Source organism: Crotalus tigris, unplaced genomic scaffold (assembly GCF_016545835.1).
Source record: "Crotalus tigris isolate CLP2741 ecotype Arizona unplaced genomic scaffold, ASM1654583v1 scf7180000018371.15429387391:27106975, whole genome shotgun sequence".
NCBI classification, from domain to species: domain Eukaryota; kingdom Metazoa; phylum Chordata; class Lepidosauria; order Squamata; family Viperidae; genus Crotalus; species Crotalus tigris.
Genome location: NW_024096970.1, coordinates 175,673 through 202,934, shown reverse-complemented (window position 1 = coordinate 202,934; position 27,262 = coordinate 175,673). Strand labels below are relative to the sequence as shown.

At 34.5% G+C, this 27,262-nt stretch overlaps 1 protein-coding gene across 1 annotated transcript in view; it reads right to left on the bottom strand.

The window, feature by feature from the left end:
• Positions 1–27,262, bottom strand: part of GRIK2 (glutamate ionotropic receptor kainate type subunit 2) — a gene marked incomplete at its 5' end in the record, with an annotated part of 311,327 nt that overhangs the window by 112,480 nt on the left and 171,585 nt on the right. Inside the window, one exon of the mRNA XM_039351925.1 lies at positions 23,905–24,122. Within this exon, the coding sequence (XP_039207859.1) occupies positions 23,905–24,122 (218 nt within the window). The remainder of the gene's footprint in view (positions 1–23,904; positions 24,123–27,262) is intronic.

Below are 27,262 nucleotides of genomic sequence, written 5' to 3'. Positions count from 1 at the left end.
AAAATCAGGCTTCTTCCATCTGTTAAAGATTTCATAATACTGGTGGGGGGGGGAAACCTAAAAGAAATTTCTATTAATGAAAAAAAATAGCAACTAATGGAGATTGATTTGACGAGAGGAATTTATTGGACCTGCCCCTCAAAAAATAAAAAAAGAAAAATTAAAGTAAAATTAAGAAATATGTCAGGAATTGAAAAATTTAAAAAAATATTGAGAAAAAATGAGTCTTTGAAATGCTTTGCAATTTCTGAGGCAGCCCTCAATTTGATGAAATTGCACGTCCCATTTATACAATTCCTTTGGTCACCCCTCTGTTCTATGACATTTAGAAATATTCCTATTTTTACCTTAGTATCTGCAAATAACCAGTGAATTAGTTATTTAAATAAAAGAGATTAAATAAAAAAGATAACTGTATTGAAAGAAAGAAGTGGAGACAAGTCTTCGGAATTTTTCTTTCATTAAGCACCTTTTAACTTTCAGGTTGAAGAGTTCTTGGAGAAGAGTTTTTTTTAGGTCCTGAAGTTCAAGCCATGAATAGCTTCATATAAGATCAACTACTATTCAAAAGTATGTGTCATATGCGTATTATGTGTTATTTTTTATACTCTAACTATGATATAAAAATAATGTTTAAAACCTATTATAATTATTTATTTGTGGAAGTTATTTATAGCCTGCTTTTCAGAACAATAATCCTGGCAAAGTGGCTTATTTCAAAAATAAAACAAATTTCTGTAGCTCTGCTATAGACCACTTGGTGAAAGTGATCCTGTGCTGAGTGGCAGAGATAATTTTGATGAGCAAGTTACTGAAATAGAATTTAGCTAATCCTTCCTTCCTTCCTTCCTTCCTCCCTCCCTCCCTCCCTCCCTCCCTCCCTCCCTCCTTCCTTCTCTTCCTCCATCTCCATCTCCATCTCATCTCCATCAACTCCAAGCCTAAACCTAAGCCTTAGCCTAAACTTAACTCTAACTCTAACTCTAACTAACTCTAATTCTAACTAACTCTTGAGACCCTTTAAAACAGACATGTCAAACTTGTGATGTCACATGACATCACACAACGTATTGGGTGGTTTTGCCATTGACAGCAATGGGGTGGGCGCAGCTTCCAGATGACACGTCCGGCCCCGTGGGCCAGCAGTTTGACACCTCTGATTTAAACCCATACCTTATGTGATCATCCTGGAGTCCAACTGGTTTTAAAAATTTGAACACTAGTATTGCCGCACTGTGTTCTTGAATATAAATTTTGTTCATGCATAGTGCAGGACAGAAGCAAGGTTTGTCACATGCTTTTAAGAAAATGTGCAAATGGTATTTAAAATGGTGCACATGTCACAAATTTGTACCTGTCGACAAAATTATTTTAATTAAAAAATAAATGTGAAAAAAACCTAAATAAATAGGAGGCTTTATCACTTGTGACATAGTTACATCTGCTGTGCCAGTGGAAGATGAATGAGATCCCTGCTTTTAATAAACTTAAGCAAAATGAATCACAAGGGCTGATCAAAACAGAATAGACTAGACTTTGTCATGATAAAGTATGGTTCCTTCTGATTGCCAAGGATGTTCATTTCAAATAGAAATAATTAAATACATTTCATGGGTTGTTGTGAGCCACTATAGGTATGAACTAAAATTAAACAAACTTTTATAATAATGCACACCAGATAGTTTATCAAGAATTTACTTTAATACCAATCAATTATGATTAAAAATCTAAAGTGAGAAAATAGTTAATTGACTGTCACTAGATCAGGGGTGTCAAACTGCTAGTCTGTGGGCTGAATGTGTCACGCCATTGCCGGCAATGGCAAAACCGTCCCAATAAATTGCACGATGTCATGTGATGTTGTGAGTTTGACATGTCTGCACTAGATAGTTCAAGATTGACATATTTCTTCCATTTTTTCATATAAATATATATATGAAAAGGGCAAAAAAAATATACAAACCATAATTGGCTAAATTTATCTAGTATTACTTTTGATAGAAAACCAATGCACAGATTGACAGAGGTGTCAATACTTATTCTCCCCACAAACTTTTTCTGGCTGATGTTCACATATGGCTCTCAATGACTTCTTATGGGACACAGTTGAAAGAGTCATGTCAAAAAGCTGAGTAAACAGAGTATGACAAAAAAATGAAAATAATTTCATTTGACTTTTACTAATATTGAAATAATTAAGAATATATAATATATTTAATATTTTTCTTCTTTTGACATGTTAAAATTAACAAGCTGGACTAACTTTAGAAGCTCCAAGGAGGATTAAAGGTAGACTCTATACTACTGATTCTGTCCATTTTATTGTTGTTTCTTTTTGGAAGTATGCAACAGAAATTTGGGGCAAAGAGATTAAGAATTTCTTTGTACTAGAGTCATAGTTTATGGTTGAGCAACTGCCCACTGGAATTAGTTGAATTGTTTTCTGGGGGTTTTTCCCCCACTGCAATGCACTGCTAAGAATCTTTTCCAAGATTAAAATATAATGCTGAGTTGTGAAGAATCTATGGTCTGTACTTTATTAATTAATTTTAGAAATGTATAAGGCTGCCCAACTCTACAATAAATCTTAACAGCTTAAAATAAATGATTCAATACAATTACAACAGTGGTTCTCAACCTTTCTAATGCTGCGACCCCATAATACAGTTCCCCAGGTTGTGGTGACCCCCAAACACTTATACATCACCGGGTGCCAGGGGCGTGGCCAAAGAAAAGGGGAAAAAAATGGCGGACAGCCTTGTTTGGCGACCCCCGTGAAATGGTCGTTTCACCCCAAATGGGGTCCCGACCCACAGGTTGAGAACCACTGAATTACAAGAAGCAACAACAACAAAGCTCCTATTCAAACCATGGAAGAAAAGCAATGAAACATGCACCCATTCTAACACAAGTCCTGGGTAAATAGACAGGTTTTCAGAAATAAGAAGAGATTTATAAGTAATAACAAACTTCTTGAATTGCATACAAATGATTAATGTTTGCCAGTGTAGCTCCTGCATTAAACTATTATGCCTATAATTGTGTGTGCTGCTATATTCTGTGAAGCAATGAAGACAACCTGAGAAGCTTAGATCTGTATTTGGGAGAAAAAAAAATGTTGCTATACAAAGTCAAAAGAGCCACTGCTCTACTGAAGCTTTTGAAATGTGTTAAGTATAGACAATAAAATTACATACCTCAGATACAAAATACTAATAGGAACGAATATGCTATTGTGGTTATGTAAAAAAGAAAAAAAACCTGGAAAAATATTTCAGCAAGTTTTATGAAAAAAAAAGTTGTTTTGCATATAAAAGCCCAACTACATCCAAAACTTATATTGATAGATGACAATGGCAAATATGTTGGGGTGGAAATTAAGCGACAGGGAGATAACATAATCTAGTGATTTTAATTTTCAATTTTTAAAAGGAGAAATTGATCTTTTAGGTGGAGACAATGAGATGTTATCACTAAAAGAAATGATAAAGGAAGATTTGGAGAAAACAAGTTAAAGGAATTTTTCAAGAATAATCTTACTAAAGGTAAAAAAAGTGAAGATGATTTAAGTTGCAAGGAAAGCTTTCGCAAGGGATTATTTTATACAGTGGAATAGTGAATTTAAAAAGAAAAGGTGAGACAAAATGATTTTGAAGAATTGTAGAAATCTTTGGGGCGATAACCATAAGTCATCACAGTAAGTTTTTACAGAGCAATTATCTAAGTTAACAGGGAGGGAGATAAAGATGAACAATGCAAAGTACAGAAATTTTGAATTTGCAGATAAACCAGTGAGATGATTGGTTAGAAGTTGCAAAAAGAAAAAGATAGGAAAGTGATATTATAGAAGTTATAGAAAGGGAATAATAGATAATATGAATACGCAAAAAAGTTTTTCATCAGTATTACACTACTTTATATAAAGATCAAGAAATTTCTTCAGAAAAATGGATGAATAATTGCATAAACAGAATTCACCTACAATCCCAGATAATCAAATTTTGAATAGACCTATAACAATAATGGAGCTGTGTGGAGCTGTAAAAAAAGATTAACACAGGAAAGGTACCTGGTCCAGATGAACTGCCAGCCTCTATTACAAATGTTTAGAAATGAGCGTTTATGGAAATTGTACTATTTTGTAGAAGAGAAAGATTCCTAATAGCTGGAAAGAGGCTAATATAACTTCTGGTGCAGTGCTTAATATTGCAGGTTAACTCTACCCACAACTTCAATGGTCCTCCCATTTATATTTATCTCAAAGATTTAAAAAAGATAAAAAGACCTGTGGTATGGAGCAAAGTCAAAATTTGAAATATAATTGTGCATAGTACTGATGATGAACATGTAACTGTCAAATGTACAAACATTTGTTCAAATTTGAAACGGAGGAGAAACAAGTTAAAGAATGTATCATAAGAAGCTTCTTGGATGAGAAATTAAACATCTTCAAGGATAAACAAAGAAAGTCTAGCTGCCTTTGGAAAAAGCACCTTTGGGACAATGATGACCTGGATGACTGAGAATCTCCATAGACACTTCAAACATATGTTGGAAATGTGAACAACATGAAGGGACATTTTACCATGCTTGGTGTAAATATAAAAAAGCTAAAAAAAATTGATACAAATACATAAGTTGATACAAAGGATCTTAAAGATCAATAGTCAATCAAAGCCAGAACTTTTCCTTTGAAGAATAATGGATAAACATTTGAAAAAAAAACATTGAACTTTATTTCAATATATGATCATAGCAGCAAGATTACTGCATGTGTAGAGATGGAAAAATTGGAGATTATCCATTATGGAGGAATAGTTGGTAAAATTGACAGATTTTTCTGAAATGGATAAATTATCTTCTTTGATTTGAGAAGAGACTATCTACATTTATTGTTAACCAGAAGGCTCTTACAGACTTTTAACATAAAAATGGAAAAAAAATGAAGTTATGAATTTATGATGTTAGAGGTTAAAATATACAGTATATTGTTCAATTTGGAAAAGAAGTCATTGCATGCACTAACTCAACTACCGTAAATGCCGGTGTATAAGACGACTTCCGCGAGCGCTGAAATCGGCGTCAAAGACGGGGGTCGTTTTATACGCCGAGTCGTCTTATACGCCGGAAATACTGGTAGTTTCCGGCGTATAAGATGACGTTCTAGGAATGCGGCCCAGCTATAAAGAGGGGGGTCGTCTTATACGCCGGGTCGCCTAATATGCCGGCATATACGGTATTTTCAGATGTTTATATTTTTTTGAAAGACCAACATATTCAATGGTCTGCAGAATCATGAGTGAATTCATTTAATTTGAGTGAATGTTATACTATGTGATTTATTTTGCTAGTTGTTAGTATATTATTGTATTTATTTGCTTCACTCTTTTGCTGGTCATTAGCCAAATAATTGATTGAATGAATGACTTTCATTTTTTGAGGTACTTGTATATCTGTAAATATATGGCCTGCATATTTTTAATTTATTTTTTATTTAGTTTTTTTCTTTCTTTTATAATTTTCTGTATTTCTTCTTCTTTCTTATATTACTTGTATAAAATATATAAAATCATTTTATCAGCAACCAAACTTAATCATGCAATTTAGGTCCTTAATCTCCATCAAGTATATTCTAAGGAAAGAATAATTAATACTTGCTTGTCTCTTTATTAGACATAACTAACACATTAAGATTTTAGTCAGCATGAAATAAATTTGAGAATGATTGTTTGTGTCCACTAGATATAAATATTTTATGAAAAATATTCTCTCTTCTCCTCAATCATCTTCATTTTCTTAAAACCTGTTCTAAGGAATTTGGAAAAGTTCTGAGAGACAGAAGGAGTTCAAGAGCTCAGGCAGAAGAAAAGGAGAAGAGAATTAACTGAAGATGAATCACATGATGCTTGGATTTGCCCAAGAAATCAAAATCTATTACCTAAGTCCAGGAAGTACACGGCCATTTTGCCAAAGTATTAGAAAAAAAAGCAAAAGCAGACAATCTATTGTTATATTGGGGTTTTGATATTACTATTTTGTGACTATTCCATGTGAAATGGGGAGCAGATCAGATGCAATGTGACTTCTACAGCATAAATAGTTAGATCCAAACCTAGTCCCACTTAGTAGATCGACTGAAACAAATTTTATTTTATTTTATTTTATTTTTTAAAAAACTCACGGTTTCTTGGGAAAGAAAAAAAATCTGAAATATACAGGACGCATAAGAACAAAGAATACTAAAATACGTCCTCAGAAAGGTTATTTAGTTTAATCACACCTTTGGAAATGCACTGTAAGGAACTAAATCAAATCACTACACTGGAGTACTGCCAGAAAGAAAATGCAACCATGATTCTTTAATGAGTAGGTGAATTAGGGAAATAGCAGGTTTATTTCTTAGCTGTCTTATAAAGGATTCCAATAAATTGGAATGCTAACAACACAATAAAACAACAGTTGGACATTCCAGCCATAATCTATATGTACTTCAAAATGGGTTTTGCTTGAGACATATTAGCCAAAATGTGCCAAAACTTGAATGGCATTATCCTAGATACTTAGCAGGGGATATGGCATAGGTATAACTAAAGCTGAGAATCTATTTTTTTTCTAACCTCTCCACTTATAATGTTACTAAAGATAGAACAAAATGGATAGTGAATTTTTAAGATATACAAATGCTAGTAGAAAGTTACTGGAAATTATATATTATATATTGTGAAGAACAAATGTTTGTCAGATGAAATGAAAATGGATGTACATAAGCATAGCTTCTTCCCAGATTGTTCATGGAAGTGACAATTTACTGTGTCAGGAGAAAACATAAGAGTAAAATAAATTTGCAAGTGCAGTGAAAGTGTGAATAGCAAAAAAGAGAGAGAGAGAGACAGGATCAAAAATAAATAATAAATGTTGAGTGAATAGAAAAGTGAGCAACGTGAACCAAAAAAATTATACTGGAATACTTAAAAAGAGAAGGAATGATGATTAAAAGCTAAATGAATACTGGTAAACAAAGGAAGAGTGAATGGGTTCAGAAGAAGGAGAAGACCAAGAAACCTGTGGTAAGATAGCAGTGATTAAATTCACAAAAAGGACAAGGCAATGTATGAACATGAGGAAAATAAGCATGATTTGACAGGATAGAAAGGTATAGAAAAATATAGTGAAAGGTGTTGTTATGAACATGTTTTATCCAAGTTCCCTCTGGTTATATTTCCTTTCTTTACATTCTTTTATTCACTTTTTATTCTTTTCCTGTATTTTGTATAATTGTTGCCTAAATAGGAATGGCATGATCGGCAAATATCATCAAGTTTTTTTCACTGATGTATGTTAACTAGGGATAGTGGGAAGAAAGGGATATAGAAAGCTTTGTTCTTAATTTTTTACATATTTGAAAGAAATAGGAAATTTACTGTGAATTTATCCTCAATCTGTCAAATATAATAAAAATAAACAAAACTATAATATGAATATATATGAATATAATTGGTACTTAGTGTTGTTGTTAGTTATGAAGTCATGTCCAACCCATCGCGACCCCATGGACAACATTCCTCCAGGCCTTCCTGTCCTCTACCATCTTCTGGAGTCCATTTAAGCTCATGCCTACTGCTTCAGTGACTCCATCCAGCCATCTCATTCTCTATCGTCCCTTTCTTCTATTGCCCTCAATCTTTCCCAGCATTAGGCTCTTTTCCAGTCAGTCCTTCTTTCTCATTAGGTGGCCAAAGTACTTGAGTTTCAAGGTACTTAGTATATACATACATAATTATATAACAAATTAACTGCTCATATTTTGTCCTTAATAAAAAACTTTGAATCTATTCAAGCTAAAGAAAAACAAAGCATATTTCTAACAACTATAAACATGTAAGAGATTGTTTTTGATTTTGTATTCAAACAATTCATATTGCACAATGCAATAACTAATGGCATATTAAAATTAGGTTGGCAAGTATATGCTTCCAATTTGCATAGCTGTAATTATAATTCAGAGACAGCAATACATGCTTCTTCGATCAAAATTCATTATGAATATGACACAAAGGACATTCCTAGATGTTTGTCAAACGTATTCATTTATTTTCAAACCACTCATCCACTTTGTGAAACATATTAAAATTTAAATTACAATAAAAAAGTAGTTTTCTTAGGACAAAACTAAAAAGAGACTAACAGTAGCAAAATTTCAACGCACCTCAGCAGATCTGCCTTTGAGAGGATACTTTGTGTATTAGTTTATGGATGAAAAACTGTTCATGTTAGAAAATGCTATGCATCATGTTAAACTGAAATTCCATTCTTTATATTAAATAATGTTCTGCGATAGCACAGCACTTCTAGATACTCATGTTAGCATTATTATAGTATATGGACTAAAATTTATAATGTATTGGAAAATTAACCTATAAGTGAGCTAGACTAATTGCACCATGTATATAGATAAAATATCAAGACTGACAACAATTGTCTTCAAATTGCTGAACAACAATAGGTAAGAATATTTTATACAGGCTACAAAAATCAGAGGCCATTTTGGTTCCAGTTTTTTTTAAAAAATATCTCAGTTATATGTGCATGTGTATGTGTAGCATGTGTATATGTGTGTTATGTATGTATATGGGTAGATATATACTTTCTTTTGAGAGCAGGCAACAGATTTTCATTTTTAATGTGGACCATTGTGACAATAAAGGTTATCTAAAAATCTATCTAAAAGTCTAATCTACAACTACTGGCAAACATCAGCAATTCTGATAAAAAAATGAAAAATGCTCTTGCATTTTAAAGAATTAAACAATTAAGATTTGCCTGGTGTAGGGTTTCCTGCCTGAACAGGGGGTTGGACTCAATGACATCCAAGGTCCCTTCCAACTTTATTATTACTATTATTATTATTATTATTACTATTATTATTATTATTATGTCATGTGATTTGGGTTTCCTATGGTTGTGTTGTTTTTGGTTATTATTGATAATATTATCTGCTAATTTTCTGAAAATAATGATACAGCCTTTCCAGTATTTTCTCACTCTCTTCTCAAATTATTAATATAATTTGGGGAAAGAAAAATAAGGTGCAAAGATGCTATTGATGTGTTGTGTTATTTATCCCAAATCTGTAATTGATCAATTTGTTAAGAATTTTGGATTCATAGAGCTTCATTTATAGTTAAAAATATACATTGCTTTTGAAAAGAAATTAAGACCTGGACCTACAATATTAACTCTTTCAAACTCAAAAATTGGCTCTTTTGTAATTTAACAGAAAGAATTATTACTATAGCCTCATATGTAAGAATTGTCACTTTAAAAACTCAGATAGTTTTATGAAGCTATTGTAACAAACATGTGTTTTGTTTCCTTGTCCTTTTGTTTGTTAATTTCTTCAGATATAGATAGATGATAGGTAGATAGATACAATAGATGATAGATAGATGATAGATAGATAGATAGATAGATAGATAGATAGATAGATAGATAGATAGATAGATAGATAGATAGATGTGTGTGTGTGTGTGTGTGAGTGAGAGAAAGAGAGAGAGAGAGAGAGAGAGAGAGGGACTGTTGAAGAAATTAATAAAAATGGACAAAGGAAAAGAATAGAAGCACATCTGTTACAACATTATATATGGAAAGTTCAGTATAAAATATATTAGCTAGGGCAGCACTTTTAGGACAACACTTTCTTTTTAAAATACATTGAAAAACTTTTGTCATGCCAAATTAAAGCCAAATTACCCTGTGATAAGATGGGAGAAAGAAAGAAAGAAAGAAAGAAAGAAAGAAAGAAAGAAAGAAAGAAAGAAAGAGGGAGGGAGGGAGGGAGGGAGGGAGGGAGGAAGGAAGAAAGGAAGGAAGGAAGGAAGGTTACTTGTTGATCATAACTTACACTTACTTTTTAAAAAAAGAATAAATCATAAGTTTGAAGTTTTGCAAAAGCAGAGTATGAAGATGTATGTATATATTGTAATAAAGGAAATGAATTAACCATTCATTTGATTGGTATGAAAATCAAGATGTTACATCAAAATATGAGAGAGAAAAACACATTTAAATTCATGTTCACGAAAATTGTCATACAATACCCATTTAAAAGATAAATTTTATTTTATTCTGAAGGTTTGTGAACATATAAATCAATAATTCCTAGTCATTCTAGCCACATGATTTTAAAATATACCTTTATCATTAATAAAATATTTTAAATTTTGTGTATACACCAAAAGGATCTAAGATCAGTTCAAAACAAGTTAAAAAATATATTTTTGAATGCTGAGTGAACAAAACCAAAACGATATCGACCTATCCAAAAATTGGAGGTGTACATTTGCTGCTTGTGATCAATTTAGAATGCATAATTCTTTCAGCTGTTTTTCTCTCTCTATTTCAACCTAACGGGGAAACAGGGATGTCAACAAACCCCATAGATGTCCTACTTTTCTGCCTTCAAAGTTCTGGAAGGCAATTAAGTAAAATATTTGTCATGTTCTCACTATCCACATCTGCACTTCTGTAGTTTTCCAGTGGCTATGGATGTATAAGGAGAAGGGCTTACAACAGTTAAATTGTGGTGGACTGCTAAAATTGGGGAAATTATGTACAGTAAGAACAAGTATTTTCAGTTGTATGCTAGGCACTGAGTCAGAGACTGCTTGTATGCACAGCACAAGCAGCATGCCTTCTCTCCCCTGAATTCAAAGAACTGAATTGGCACAGCTTGTTGGGAAGTGTGCATTAAAACCCACTGCCCCCTCCAGATATTCAGCATTACAGAATATGCTAATTTTCTAGAACAACTTGTTCCTACAAGCCCAAGAGCCATATAATCTTTCCAGTATTTTCCAGTCTTTTGTCAAAAGTTCTAGGGTTTACATGGAAGAGGTATGGCTTTGGTGAATACAGAACTCACTTAATGTACAAAGCAGAATACAGATGCTTTGATTACTGCATTGAGACAGCATTATAAGGAAAAAAACAAACAAACTGGACAATTACCAGTATATCTAAAGCAGGGCAGAAAGTGAGAAGAAGGGGAAATATGGTAAGAAGGACAGTGGGGACAGTTGTGCACCCACATACATGAAAATAAATCAATAAGGAAAGAATTAATTATTTAAAATCCAATGTTTAGAGATTGCATATATGGACTGCAAAAATCCGGAAACCACTTATTTGGTTGTTCAATTGTTCCATTTCTTCATGACCTGATAGACATCATTTCACCAGGACTGACTTAAAAGTTCCTGTAAGCTAATGTCTGAATTATCAGTGGTGATATTAAGCCACCTCATCTTGGCTTGATTTTTATTATTTTTCATGTTTCCCCATATCAGGAAATTGACTTTATATTATATGTCAAAAATATTATAGCTCAACTCACATTAACAGTTCTTCCAGGAATCAGTCTAGATTTACTTCATGTAGTATGGATACATTGTTTGTCTTCAGTACAAAGAATTCTAAATAAATTACTTTAATGCTACAGTTCAAAGGTATTCATTTAGCTTTGTTCAGCTTTCTTAGACTTTGCTCTCAATCTGATACATCTACACTTAATGGGAATATAATGGGGAATACATTTAATATATTAGAATATATCCAGTTTCTATTTGCATTTTGAAAGTCTAGACTGCAAAACCTTTAGTAATATAGTAGCAGTTGCATGGTATTTTCAACATTATTAAGCTCTGTTATTTCTTTGCAAGGTAAAAAGAAAAAGGTTTCCCTGTCAGTCATGTCTGACTACAGGGCATGGTGCTCATCTGTTTCTTAGCCGAAGAAGCCAGTGTTGTCCAAAAACAATTTCTATGGTCATGTGGCCAGCCAAAGGCACACGGAATGCTGTTACCTTCCCACCAAAGTGATACCTATTAATCTACTTGCATTTGCATGCTTTCAAACTGCTTGGTGGGCAGGAGCTGGGGCAAGTAATGGGAGCTCACACTTGGATCTCAAACCTGGGCTGTCAGCTTTCCAACTGACAAGGTCAGGTTCTTTAATTAATGAGCCATTGTGCCCCTTATTTCTTTGCAGTAGAATATAAATTGGTATTTTATATTCTTTTGGTGACAGCCAGGTATTCTATATACAATATGTATCACTTTAACTAAATCAATAGCCAATATTTTTAGGACCCATTTAAATTCATTTCAGAAAGTTTGGCTTTAATTCAGTGATCAAATCTATATCATTGATTTGGTAATCTTTTTTGTTTTTATATCCCGTATTTTATACCATATCTTTTTTGTATTTTCTGTCTACATATCTTTACATTTTTACTTTTAATGTGCCATTTTCTCATAAACATTTTTTTTCATTTCCACAATTTTCTTAAATAAGTTTGTCTTTCCCATTCTTTGCATTGTCTACTTAGTCATAAAATCTTGTCTTCTCTTGCTCGCTGAACAACGTTTAGTTGGGCAAATTCTGTCTCTATGCCTTTAGCTCTTCATTTTTCTTCAGCTATTTTTATCATACATTTTGTCTTTTTTTACTTTTTGTCTTTTGGCATATATTTGGTTGCTTTGTCTTTAGCGATACTGCAAATTTTAGTTTAGAGTTATTCTGTGCAATATTTTTGGTCATATCTTGGTGGTTTTAATATTTCCTTTAGTTTTCTTGCTCTTAAGCTGAAATTAAGGAAGAAGTCTGTTAACTGAACTACATTAAGCACTTAGTCTTAATGGCATTTTGAATAGAGTTTTTCCATTTTTTGCTCACAGACTATTAGCCAATTCATTTTTTTTCTATTGCCTGACAAAGTTATACCTTAAATTGTTGAAATGAGATATTTTTGTAAACATGGCATGAGTGTATTTGCAAGTTTGCTTGTTTGTTTGTTTGTTTAGAAAATTTATAGTGCCACCTATTCTTACATGGCAACAAAAGCCATAATATAAAAGAAATAAAAATGATAAAAAATAATAACCCCCCCCCCCATCCCAGTGACAACACAGTTGCCTTATTAGCTTCTGCTTCTTCAATATCTGTAAACCTAGGCCATTGAATATTGATTGGTTTGGTTCAGACTAAAATTGTGATTATTCTGAAATGTCTGAGGTTGCAAAGACTTTTGACATCCCTTTATTAACAATTATGGATATGCCATTTTGACTGTTGTCTCCTCGTGTAGAAGAACTGATGCACGTGATGTGAAGTGGCCCATTTCAGTCCATTAGTTTCTGGAATATCAATGTTCAGACTTGATATTCCCAATCTGATATGATCAATTTTACCTGTTTATGATTATTTATTTGTTTGTTTGTTTGTTTGTTTTTACAATACTATACTTCCAATCTCACTCAAGTGATTCTGGGTGATTATTATGACATTCCATTTACAAATGCTGTCTGAACCTTTGCAGCATCCAATTTTCCTTTTGCCTCTGGCCATGTCAACAGCTGGCCATATCATTTCATCTTTATATTATGAAGGCTTATCGAGTATTGGACAACCCAAACTGGCCTACAAAAAAGATCAAATAAAGTACAAAAAAGAGACATGGAAAGGCAAAATATTACATGACCAGTACACAAAAAAGTAGCAGGCAACACAGATACAGATACAATGCAGACCTGGCAATGTCTAAGAGCAAGAAAATTGAAGAAACAAACAAAGGGGCTAATTCTGGCTACACAAGACCACACTTTAAGAAGAAATGCGTACAAAGCCAGAATTGAGAAGACAGCAACAGATAGCAAATGCCACCTCTGCAAAGAAGCTAACTTTGTTAGCTGCTGCAAGAAGATCTACCAGAATGGCATGAAAAGTACCAACAATGTTGCATTGGAATATCTACAAGAAATGCCATTTGCCTGCAAGCAAGAACTGGTGGGACTACAAAATAATAATAATAATAATAATAATAATAATAATAATAATAATAATAATAATAATAAAGTAATAGAAAATGAAGAAGCGAAAATGCTCTGGGACTTACAAATTCAAATAGATGAGCACCTGCCACAGAAAACTGCAGATTTAACAATCCAACCTTATCCAAAATTGATAAGCAAGACAAAAAGTATTGGAGACTATAGTACCCGGAGACAGCAGAGTAGATCTGGAGAAAAATCACAAAATACAAAGGCCACAAATAAAAATACAATGACTGTGGTGAAAGAAAGCAAAAATTGTGTCAATAGGGGTAGGCACCTTGGGTGTATCACTTGAACACCATCAGCCTTGACAAAATCATCATTAGTCAATTGCAAAAGGCAGTTTTATTTGGAACAGTTGTGACAATACAATATCAAATAACAACACTTGCCTATCCCAGGTCTTAATAAGTAGAAATAAAAATGCCAAATCTAGTTGAAGTATCTGGCTGACTATGTGATAAAACATAATAATGAGAAAAATAACTTCATTATCACCCTTATTATTTGTCAATGCTATTATCCATCTTCAGCAATTTTGAAGAAAAAAGACATCTTGGCTAACAAACAGGAAAAATTTCTAATAAAATTCACATTTACTTTACATAGATGACCTAAAGCTTTCTAGACAATCAGAAATCAAATCTAGTCATCGGCAAACACTGGAAGAATTTTTTGCACTCATATAAGCAGTGAAATTTGACCTAAAGAAGTGTGCTACAATAGCAATAAAGCAGGATAAAATCATGAACCATAATGGAATTGAAATGCCGAGTGGCCAAACAATCAGGAGCCATCAGGATGACATCTACAAGTATCTATGCAGTTTACAATTGGATAATATCAAATATGGACAAACTGAAAATGTGATTAATAAAAAATACATCTAAATGGTTAGAAAACTGCTAAAGGCAAAATTAAACAGTGGAAAGACCATAAAAACCATCAATGCCTAAGCTATATCTGTGATACAATACATTACTGGAATTATTAACTAGACACAATCTGAACTGGACAGTTTGATTTGAAAAAAAAAAAGAAGAAAACTGATGACTATTCACTATGCATTACATTCCCATAGAGATATGCAGAAAGAGAGGTAGAGGTTTTCTTCAGGTTAAATAAACTATCAAAAAAGAAAAATGTACATTAGCAAAGTGATTTTACACTTTGTGTATAATAATATCCCTGCTACTTGTACTTTCCTATGCACTTTAGTAGCTTGTTGTATACCTTTTTACTTATGGGGCTCAAAACAAATAATCTTATTATAGCCATAAAGCCAGACATAATAAAATATACTATAAACATTTAGAAAACCAGTGAGCATAATATTTTAATACCTTATATGCAAACTGGAAGAAGAATCTAAAAAAGTTTCTGATCCTGGACATTAATATCTACATACTGTACAGTAGATTCAAGTATTTTTTAAAAAATGAAAAAGAAAGCTGATAATAATTATGCTACATCAATTAAGAAATTAGACAAAATTTCTTAAACAACAATTAAAAGGACTTTCTGAGAGAACATAAAAGATCTTTTCTCCAGTTAATATGTATATACTATTAACTCCATTAGACAAATAACACAATTAAGCGAATACAGTATATGAAACAACTGAATTCCATTCCAACACATTGTTAATCAACTATAAATGAATAAATAATAGTCTTGAAGATGTTCCTAACCTACAACAGTTGCATAACTTGAAGGTATTTATAAAATATGTAGATTACACAAATGAATAGATAATGCCCTAGAAGGCAAATTTGTTAAAGAAGTAGACTAAAAATTAGAATAATTTTAAAAACAGACAAGAGTAAACTATTCATTTCAGAAAAAAACAAATACAGATAGTCTTGACTTATGACCATAATTAGTGGAAGAATTTCCATTGCTAAACAAAGCAGTTAAATAAACTGTGCCTGATTTTGCAATCTTTTTTGCCACAGCTATTAAACAAATTACTGCAGTTCTGTGAATCATGTGGTTTTTAAGCTTCATTCCAGCTTTCCTCATTGACTTTATTGTCAGAAACCAGCTGTGAGGGTCACAAATGGCAATCACATAACCCCAGGATAGTGCAACCATCATCAATACATGCCAGTTGCCAAGCATCTGAATTCTGACCATGTTCCTGGGTGAATGTTGCAACAGTCATAACTGTGAGGACCGGTAATAAAACACTTTTTTCAATGCCATTGTAACTTCAAATGGTCACTAAAGAAATGGTTGTAAGTTGAGAACCTCTTATATTCAGGTATGGAATGGGAGATAATTGGAGTGATACACCACATAACATGGTCATCAAAAGTTACACAAAGCTGTAGGCTACATCAATAAAAGTATACTTTCCAAATTGTGGAGAACAATAGCTTCACTATAGGGTACTTTGATTAGATCCCATTCAGGAGATCTAAGTCCATGTCCAGATCTAGAACACGCACTTAGAGAAGGATTAATACAGGATGAATCCTGTACATACAAAATGTACAAAGAAGGATAGCAGGATTATCCAAGGATCAATAAGGGACCCTAGGGAAATTTCACTTGTAGCCTCTAGAAAAGGTATCAGAAAAAAGAAATCACCCACCTTGGTTCAGGAGACAAAATAGTCATATGGTAGAGAAAGATACAGAAAGGCAGATTCAGATTAGGAACTTCCTAAAATTTAGGAAATTACTAAGAAAACACTAAGTTTTCTTTTTTTTCTGAATGCATTTAAGCAGAGGCTTCACTGAGATTCCTGTACTGGATGGGAGAAGAGTGGAACTCAGGTGTTGAAATGGTCCCTTCCAACACTATGATCTCTCTCTTCCCCCCCCCCCTTTTTTTTCTTTTTTTTAAATTTGTTTCTCCCACCAAATTCTAGATATTCTTACTGTTTAAGATTTTCTCAAAAATTAATTACATTTAAGAATTTAACTCTATTTTTCCATATGAACCATCTCACACTTTTACATTTCTCAAGAAATAGATAAAACAGTAGGAAAAAAAAAGAAAAGCAAGAGTAAAGAAGTATAAACACTAACATACTACTTAAAATATATATCCCTCCTAAGCTAATATATATTTATTTCCTAAATTTCTTATTCTTTTTAACCATAATTAAAAATATGTTTAATCTTTAAACATTCCATTTAATACATCTAGTCATCTAGTCCTTTAACTCTTATTCAAAACATTTTTATCCATTATAATTTTCTTAAATTCAATCACATTTAAATATCTAAAACATTTCCTTTACCTAAGTCATTTTAACTTTTTTATATTACTGATATCAAGAAAGAGAACAAAAAGGGGGAAAAGCATACTATATTATATTTAGAGAATTCACCCCTCTTAGAGTGACATATATATTCCAAACTTTTCTATTTCTTTAACCAGATTCAAACAAATGTTTCTTTTTTAAGTATTCTCTCTGGTAAGTCCCATCATCTATTTTCTTAGTTTCCATTTTAGTCTTTTTCTTTTGCCCAATTCTTTCTTAATCAATGTATTTTGCTGAATCAAAAAGTTTTTCCTTATGTTCATAAATGTTGCTGTAGATATAAAAAGTAAATCAGGAGAAGTGTCTTTGTACGGGGCTTCTGTCTTTCCTTGTTTGTTGAAAATCTTTTTCTTTCTCTCCGCTTATCTTATCATTTCCTTTCTCTCCAATGTTCCTGACATCTCTACAGTCCATTTTATCCGGTCTGTTTTCTTGTCCTCAGATTTATTTTGTAGTCTTAATGGATAAGTTATTTTTTCCAATTCTTGTGATTTTTTTTCCATTAGGATTAAATCATGTTTCCTTGTTTTGTTAAGTTCCATCTTTAAGTCTCTATTCTCAATTCTATATCCATTTATCTGTTTTATCTGCTCCTTCTCTGTTGTTGTTTTCTAGGAATTTTTTTGTTGTAGAATTAACTTGGTAATAGATTGATTTATATTTTCAAAGTTGTTTTGGATTTCTTTGTGGTTTAAAGTTATTGTTGTTTGAATTAGTTGCAGTATACTATATATCTCCTCCTGTGATATATTTATGATTTCTTGATATATTCTTTCTACATGTCTCTGATCCATGATAGCCATGAATTTGAGTTTTCCTCTTTCTTTCTTTTCTCTGTAAATAACTTTAGAGTCCCAATTAGATAGATATTTGTAATCCAAATAGTTCAAAAAATATTTTTCTAAAATTTATAATTCTCTCTTTGTTTACAGCCCAGATTATTGTCTTTTTTCACAGCTGTTTTTTTGTTGTTAAAGCTTTGAAGACAGATTAGCTTTTCCCAGATTTTGCCAAATCTTATATTAAAGTCATAGCTGTCATAGTCTTCATCTGCCACTAGGTGTCAGCAACTATTTGTTTTTCAATTTCCAAAATGAACAATTGTCTTTGAAATGAGAGATAACAATTAAAGCAATTTTAGTTTTATCCAGATTTAAGTTTTAGGTTTCAGGTTTTATATTTATTTTACTTCCATATATTTTGATCCTCCATAAAAAGATTAATTTGCCATTAGTATAAGGGTGGGGCAGAAATCCCCCTCCTTCCCTTTTGGAGGCATTTTGCTTCTTGAGGATCTTTTCCAGGAAATTAAATAGAAAATAGAAGATCAAATTCCTAACCCAGTTTCAAGCATGCTGTTCGCAGTTGTGCTGGTAAATGCTTTTGGACATCAGTTGCAAGTAGCTTGGGCTGGTTGATGCAATACAGCCAGCCTTTCTTCTGTTGGGTTAGAAGGCTTTGCCCAAGTTGAACGGAATGGCCGCCACCATTCCAGAATCGCTGAAGCACCCTTCTTTCTTTGTTGTCTCTCTGGGGCGACATAGACCCATTTAGGGTCCCCAGGCAGGGCAAAATTAGCCGCGGGGGTGCATAGAATCTGCAAGCCCACGACAGGTCGCTACTGCGCAAAACTGGAAGTCCCTGAAGATATTTTCTATCCTCTACTTTTATGTAAGATTTATGCTGATCCTAGAAAAAAAATGTTGCCTCATTTTATCTAGCAAGAAAATAATTTTTCATTATTGCAGTTGGTTATCAACTTTTTGGCAGATGAAAAGACTTTTGTCACTTGCCAAGTTTGTTGTCGCTGCAAAAAAGTTTCATACAGATTTTGACCAACATAAGCAGGATGAAAAGTGAGAAACTACTCTTTTATAATTTATTTATATTTTTCACATAATGTATTACACTACATTAGATATACTGTACTGATATTATGAGCACTAATTAAAAATAGGTAAGATTTAAGAAATCCTTTATAACATCACTTTTAAAAGTAGAAACCATTACCTAATATTCAGAAATGTTAGGGAACTGTAAAAAACACATATTTTCAGGGGATCATGTTATTAATAGTATCAAAGTCTAGTAAAGTTTGACAAAAAAATTAAGCTCTGAACCAATAAATCAGCTGGCCACCTGTCCTATATACAAATGATACTTTAGAATGGTCTTTCTCAGCCTTTGCAACTTTAAGAGATGTGAACTTCAGCTCCCAGAATTTCCCAGCCAGCATATCAGTTTTTGAGGTTTTGTTTTGCTTAATTTTTACTATTTTTCTTTCTTTAATGGGAGATACTCTTAGCCACTATCTTTCTTACGCTTTGTCAATAAGGAGTGAACTTTCATTTTCAGGACCAAATATTCCTCATGATTGGATTACAAATATTAATCCAATAACTCAGGGAGCTATGACATTACTTACCGTAAATGCCGGTGTATAAGACGACTTCCGCAAGCGCTGAAATCGGCGCCAAAGACAGGGGTCGTCTTATACGCCGAGTCGTCTTATACGCCGGAAATACTGGTAGTTTCCGGCGTATAAGACGACGTTCTAGGAATGTGGCCCGGCTATAAAGACGGGGGTCATCTTATACGCCAGGTCGCATAATACGCCGGCATATACGGTAATTGTGCTACATAAATAAAATTAGGAAAAGTAATGAGTGGGGAAAAGAAAAAAATGTTACTTTTTTGTATGGAAAGACTAAGACATTCCTGGCATTAATTATAAATTCCAGGATAATCATATTCAGAGACATCTTGTTTCATAATTTTTAACATATAACTTGCATTATAATTTTGCACCTGCATCTAATGGGGGAAAAATAGGTTTGAAAGCTGGCAGCCCCTATTTTCTAAGGACAGTAATTTTTTGTATGAAAAGACAAGTCAATCCTGACATTAATTACAAATTCCATATTCAGAGACATTTTGTTTCATAATTTTTAACATATAACTTGCCTTATAATTTTGCACCTGCATCTAATGGAAGGAAAATAGGCTTGAAAGCTAGCAGCCCCTATTTTCTAAGGACAGCAATTTTGGCATGTATCTACTTTTTACTCCATAGCATGGAATAATTTGAGCCACACATTGAATGTATGTTTTACTGCACTACACAAGAAATTAACAGACTACACTTTTACTCTAATTCTCGAATAAAATTAATTCTAACTCTAGTATTAAATAAATTAATTCTAATTAAAATTATATCCTCCAAGATTCCATCTTTGGATATAAAATACTGTTCAACTGCAATCTGACATCATATTTATGTTCTTATGTGGTAGTAGGTACTACTGAGTTCAGCTTTTAATATGTATATATAAAACCTTGTAAAGAAGAATCTGTAACATTCAGGGAACAGAAAAGAAGCAACAAATAGCATTGGATAAGAAAAAAAAAGAACCCTGCTCTTTAAGAGTTTAGGAGGAAGAGTGGCACCGACAATTGGACTCTGAAACATTGCTTTTCCTCCTAGACGTATAATCATATAGAATAAAATAGATGGTTGATGTTTTTCACAAGATCAAAATAAATATGACAGTAAATTAAAGACCTCTACTTTTCTTTGGTAAAGGAGAATCAATTATCTGTGTTATATACAGTATACTCTCTGAAAGGTTAATCATGTGGTCTCTTTAAAGACAAAAAAAAAGAGCTCTTCAAACATTCCCCTATTCATGTTCTGACAGCTTCAAAAACCTAACCATTACGGCAGCTATAATTGATTAGTTCCTACTAAATAAGAGTATTTTTTTCTCATAAAATTTCCATTAAGATGCTGTTTACATCCTTGGCAAAACAACCCACAAGTTAAAGCATTTCTCCTTCTTTTTAGGCAGTGAAATATTAATTAGTTTTAATTTCCTGAGTAAATTGAATTTCCACCAGAGCTTGGTTTATGTTTATTTAACTCTTGTGATATCAGCAGAAATAGCTAAATTATTCATAAAGTCAGACAAAATTCAGTCAAACTATTAGGTCACCAGAATAATAATTAATTTTGAAGATTATCACCTGTGTTCGCAAATATCAGGATAACCATAGGTCATAAATACAAATATATATATGCAATTAACAGTAGGATAAGTCTATCAATTGTTTTCTTAAATGTTTCATATAAGGTGCCTAATGTTATTCCCCCCATGCTGCTACCAATGTCAGCTGTTCCCAATTCCCCTGAGGCAAATTGTTTAAATCCATTTGAAAATATTAATGGTTTGCCCTGAGAAGTGAATGATATCCCCCCCCACACACACAAACACAAATTTTAAAATAACAGCAGCTTATCCACCTTCAGTGCAACTAGATGATTTTCCTTCCTCTACATTAGCAGTTCTCAACCTATGGGTCGCGACCCCATTTGGGGTCGATCGACCTCTTTTGTGGGGTCGCCAAATGCGGCGATCCGCCATTTTGTCGCCTCCGGGGGTGCACTGCGCCTCCGGGGGGCGGTGCCGCGCACGCGCGCCGCGCGTGGGGGCGGAGGCACGCCTCCGGGGGCGGCGCCACGCATGCGCGCCGCGCGTGGGGTGGCGGCACGTCTCTGGGGGGCGGTGCCGCGCATGCGTGCCGCACATGGGGGCGGCGCCGTGCCTCCGGGGGCGGCACCACGCATGCGCGCCGCGCGCGTGGGCGGCGCCACGCATGCGCGTCGTGTGCGGGGGCCCGCCCCCATACGCGCCGCGTGCGGGGGGCACCGTGCATGCGCGCCGCACGTGGGGGCCCCACCCCCATGCGCGCCGCGCATGCACATAACGTTTGTGTCACGGGGGTCGCCATCACACAAACGTTGAGAACCGCTGCTCTACATCAAGGGTGTCAAACTCAATTTCATTGAGGGCCGCATCAGAATTGTGGTTGCCCTCGTGGTGGGTGGGGAGGTGGTAAGGGTGGGTGCAGCCTACTGGGTGGGCATGGATGGAGTGGATGTGGCCTACTGGGTGGGCATGGCCAGCTCTATATCATTTGCATCAAGGGTGCTTGTTGGGGCCTGAGCAGGAGTAGGACAGATCTGAGGATCTCTGGCAGAAGGGGGTAGGACCGGGGCAAATGCCAAGGCATGGTCCATTTCTTCATTCCTCACAAAGGGTGACGCTTCCCCAGCATTCACCCAGGGGGTGGGGCCGACGTGGCAGGGGCTGGTTCCTCGTTGATTCTAGATGGCCTTGTGGAGCTAAGACTGGATGTGTTTCAGCATAGATGGCCACCACAAAATTGTTCATTGGCTCCCAGCCAGCCTGGGCCAGGGCCAAGGCAGCGGGGGCCATTCCCTCACTGTTTCCAGGATGGCTTCACGGGCCACATGAAACCACTTCACGGGCCGCATCTGGCCCCCGGGCCTTGTGTTTGACATATCTGCTCTACATAAAGTGTATAGGGCAGAAATAAAAGGATTGTAGCTCACAAGCAGGAAAATAAATGAAACTGAAATAACAACTGTTTGTTCAAATGAGTGGCTATAAAGAAGTTTTAGGTACAATAGCAACTTGTCCTCTTACAGTTTTAACTTCCCAAACACATGCATACAAAATTAGGTGCAACCTCGCTCTTATCTTTAAAGTTAGCTTCCATTCACAGCACAACTTCAGAGGAACAGCAAGCAAAGAAACTAAGAATGATGGAAACTTCCAACCTCATGCTTCTGGAGCTAGTTGCTTCTATGACATTATTGAGAATGCGTATGTATATTTGTTGAACTCATGAGAAAAATTCTAAAAATGCTAAAAACATTACAAAAGTCAGATGGATCAGACCCTAATAAATGCATTCACGCTGACAAAAGCAAGTAGTATTGCTTTTAAAAACTTTTTTTAAATGGGCAGGGGTATTATCTACCACTCCAGTTCAATTCTAAGAAATAATTCAGGCTCACACAAATTTTGACATATGAGGCTGAATGCTGCATACTAATTGGCAACTTTTTCAAGGTTTAATGAAATTGAATATATCTGGACAGAGTTTACCAATAAGGTGATTCCAATTTGCATTATTTAGTAATTTAAGTCAAATATAATAGGATATCACTTTGGTGCTGTCTTTGTACCCCAGAAACATATTGGTCAAATGTCAAACCAAGATTCCTCTACTAGAGTTCAAAATCTGAAATCTGACCAGCTGATATCTTTCTGGTTTCTAAGAAATAAAATGGAACAAGTTGTTTGATTGGTAAATATATGTTAGAATAAAACACTGAATTAAACAAAGAGAATCCAGCAGAAGTATGCCTTGATGAAAAAGCCAGGATAAATATGTAACAAGAAAAATCAGTTCAAAAATAAATTATTTCCAATCAAATAGGGATAAAACAGAGGTCACATCTAGGTTTTTGGGTTCCAGTGATAGGCAACATCTGACTTTGCACCAAAGTGAGATGTTACTAGCAGAATTCACATCACAAGCAACTTCATATTGCCTCAGAAAAATTAACTTTTTTCTTTCTCATTATATCCCGTATCTGGTAGACATATTAAATATACCTGGAAATATCTGTATTACATATGACTGGAAATATGCAGTAGGCATAGGAAGACCAAAGCACTGAAACAGCCCCTCTTTGAGCAGTGTCAGGCTTCCAATGGCAAACATCCAATGACTATTTATGCACAAATATATATTACATTTTCAAACATGCCAAAACAGATTTTAAAATAAACTAGATGAAGAAAGGGCTTCTTTGATGAGTAGAAGTAAACATGGAGTTCCCCCTCCATTAATTAATTTTAAAAATCCTACCTTAAAAAAGGTCATGGTTGCTCCATCTTCAACAGTTCCATATTCTATTTTTGTTTGCTTTGCTAAGTCATCTGCTGAGTCAATGGGGGATTCCATGCGTTCCACTGTCAGAAAGGCGGCTAGATTAGCAGTGTACGAGGAAATGATGATAAGTGTGAAAAACCACCAAATGCCTCCCACTATCCTGGTGGAGAGGGCTTTGGGCATTAGCTCGGAACCTAATGAAAATCAGGGGAAAAGGATGAATCCAGAGTATTAACAATAGATCTCACTGTTAGAATTCAGGGCTTTTATTATCAAGGGAAACATGGAATCACTAAGCCAATAAGAATGAAATAAAGCTACAGCTTAACTGACACTTATAAAGACAAACAACTGAAATGGCAAAAAATTATATACATACAAACATATGAGGCCCACACCCACACATACATAGATACAGGTATATATGTATGTACATGTTTTCTCTCACTCATTCACACTCTCTTTCTCTCTCTTTCTTTCTCTTTCTTTCTCTCTCTCTCTAACACACACACACACACACACACACACACACACACACACACACCTCAAAGTATTTTTTTGAAACAAATTGCAAGATTGTGAAATCCAAGATATAGCAATGGGAGACCCAAATAAATATTTGGCTGTCATAATCTAGCATATTGAAGATGATAAATAAAGCAGCAATGAAAAACAATCATTGATAAGAACCATAAAAGAGAAAGTTTCTATTTAGCTTAAAAACAAATAATAATCATGTAAATTAAAATTTGCAGAAGCATTTCAAAGCATTTATGAGCTTCTAAATAATTTGCTCATAAAATGTTTGACTACCATAACAAATAAAATGTTATCTCAAACTCTAAGAAATAATAGAATCAAAGGTGGGGAGTATCAGGAAAACTCTGATACAAAGAAGCATATAAGAAATCTGAATATATCATGCAATCATATAAAAATATCATAATGAAGCTAGATGTCACAAGTCAATGATAAAATGAAACATCTCCCATCTCTATACTTAGCTCCACATTTCAAAGCAAATAGAGGTGGATGGGCTACATATCTCATTTACTTCAAAAGCTATTGTGCTTATTTTAAAACAAGTCAAATTATATGTAATTTGCTGGAGTTGCCTGCTCATGACCATAAAAATAGAGGGATTTTGGTAATATTGTCAATATTCTAAACTATAATTTATTTAATAATAATACAAAAGGCTGAAATCAGTAGCCTTTACATTCCTTTAATTTGCCAAAAAATAGACATGCATGAAATTCTTAAGATGGAAAATCGAGTATATATACAGTATATATATATTAAAAAGGATATTAAAACTAGAAGCATGATTCCTGGGTGTATACATGGTGAGAATAAAATATGATCACCAGGAAAAGTTAAAACATTAAAAGTTTTAATACAAAACAGAAGTTTTAAATAAAAACATTAAAAGTTTTAAAAAGATTAGCAACCTAGCTTTCGTTGGCTCCTGCCAACTTCATCAGGGCATACATAATTCAATGGGAGTGAACATTTATATGTAAGTTGACGCCTGCGCTCGACTCCTGGACCATGTAATAGGTCCAGGTCGGCCAATCATAGCGTTCCCTGTAATTGCTGCATGATCGTTGTAAAAAACATCATGATGTTAAGGGTAGATGTCAGAATGGTGGAGAAGGGGAGGGCCATAAACTCACACAGAGTTCAAAGGAAGGGAGAAGGGGGAGATGACTTAGTGGTGGGGATGACATCTCGAGTTGGAATAAGTTCGAGGATCCTCCTAAACCACGGATACGGATGAGTGGCGAGTCGGAGGCTTGCTTAAACTCTGATGAGGGACGCGTGATACAAGTAGATGAGTCACTCAATCATGCAGCAATTACAGGGAACGCTATGATTGGCCGACCTGGACCTATTACACGGTCCAGGAGTCGAGCGCAGGCATCAACTTACATATAAATGTTCACTCCCATTGATTTGTATACGCCATGATGAAGTTGGCAGGAGCCAACAAAAGCTAGGTTGCTAATCTTTTTAAAACTTTTAATGTTTTTATTTAAAACTTCTGTTTTATATTAAAACTTTTAATGTTTTACCTTTTCCTGGTGATCATATTTTATTCTCAATATATATGTGTGTGTGTGTGTGTGTGTGTGTGTGTGTGTGTGTGTGTGTGTGTGTGTGTCTGTCTGTCTTTGGTTATTCGAGTTTTCTACCACGCCAAATTGGAAGTGTCTTGGCGATGTTTCGACGAAGTCCCATTCGTCATCTTCAGGCTGGTGTTTTCGGCTTCTTGCTCCTGAAAGCAAGAAGCCGAAAACACCAGCCTGAAGATGACGAATGGGACTTCGTCAAAACGTCGCCAAGACACATCCAATTTGATGCGGGAGAAAACCCGAATAACCAAAGACCTACATACATACACCCGCGAAAACCTCCGAATATATATATATATATATATATATATATATATATATATATATATATATATATATATATATATATATATATATATACATACACAGTCTCTAATTATATTAAAAATACGAATCCTGGGTAAAGCCATGCGATAAAATAAATAAATTCGAACACCAGGATAATATCAAACTAAAAGCTGTTTAATACAAATGCTGAGCTTTCGTCGGCCAGCACTGCCGACATCATCAGAGCATAAAAGCAAGTTAATGGGAGTTCTCTTTATGTTACTAGCCGGCTTTGTGCCCGGCTTTTCGACCTGGTCTTTGGTCCACTCGATGTCTCTAATTGTTTTATTTTTAAAGGGCACACGTTTGCTGCTCCCTTGTAGTTTCCAAAACTGCTGTTCCCTTTTCCCCTTTCCTTCCTCCAATCCCTTTCCTTGTATGCACCCAGCTGTCCACTGTCACACTGTTGGTTTTCGAAGTTGCTGTTCTCCCTTCCCCCTTTCTCCCCCCGATCGCTTTCCTCATGTGCATCCAGCTGTCTGCTGCCACCCCGTTGTTTTTCAGAATGAGAGCAGAAATTCCCATAATGGGTAAAATAATTTTGCAAAGTGTAGATGCAACAAATGGTCATTGTGAGTCTTAGACATTTAAATTAATTAGTCAGGGATTGGTTTTATTTTCTACTGGGTAAAATGGAATGTGGGCAAGATGGACTATTTTATTCCTGATCAATTACAACATTCATATTGACTCAATCAAGGAACTCCAACAAAGTAGTGGAACTCATCTTCCAGTGAAGGGAACATCTGACAAACTCAACATCAAGTAAGTGTAGGGGAGAAAAAATAATGTTTGTTTTTGAAAGTTAGACTTGGTACCCTAAACAAACTATTTCATCCAAAACAGCCCATCTGACCCTGCAGTTCATCATA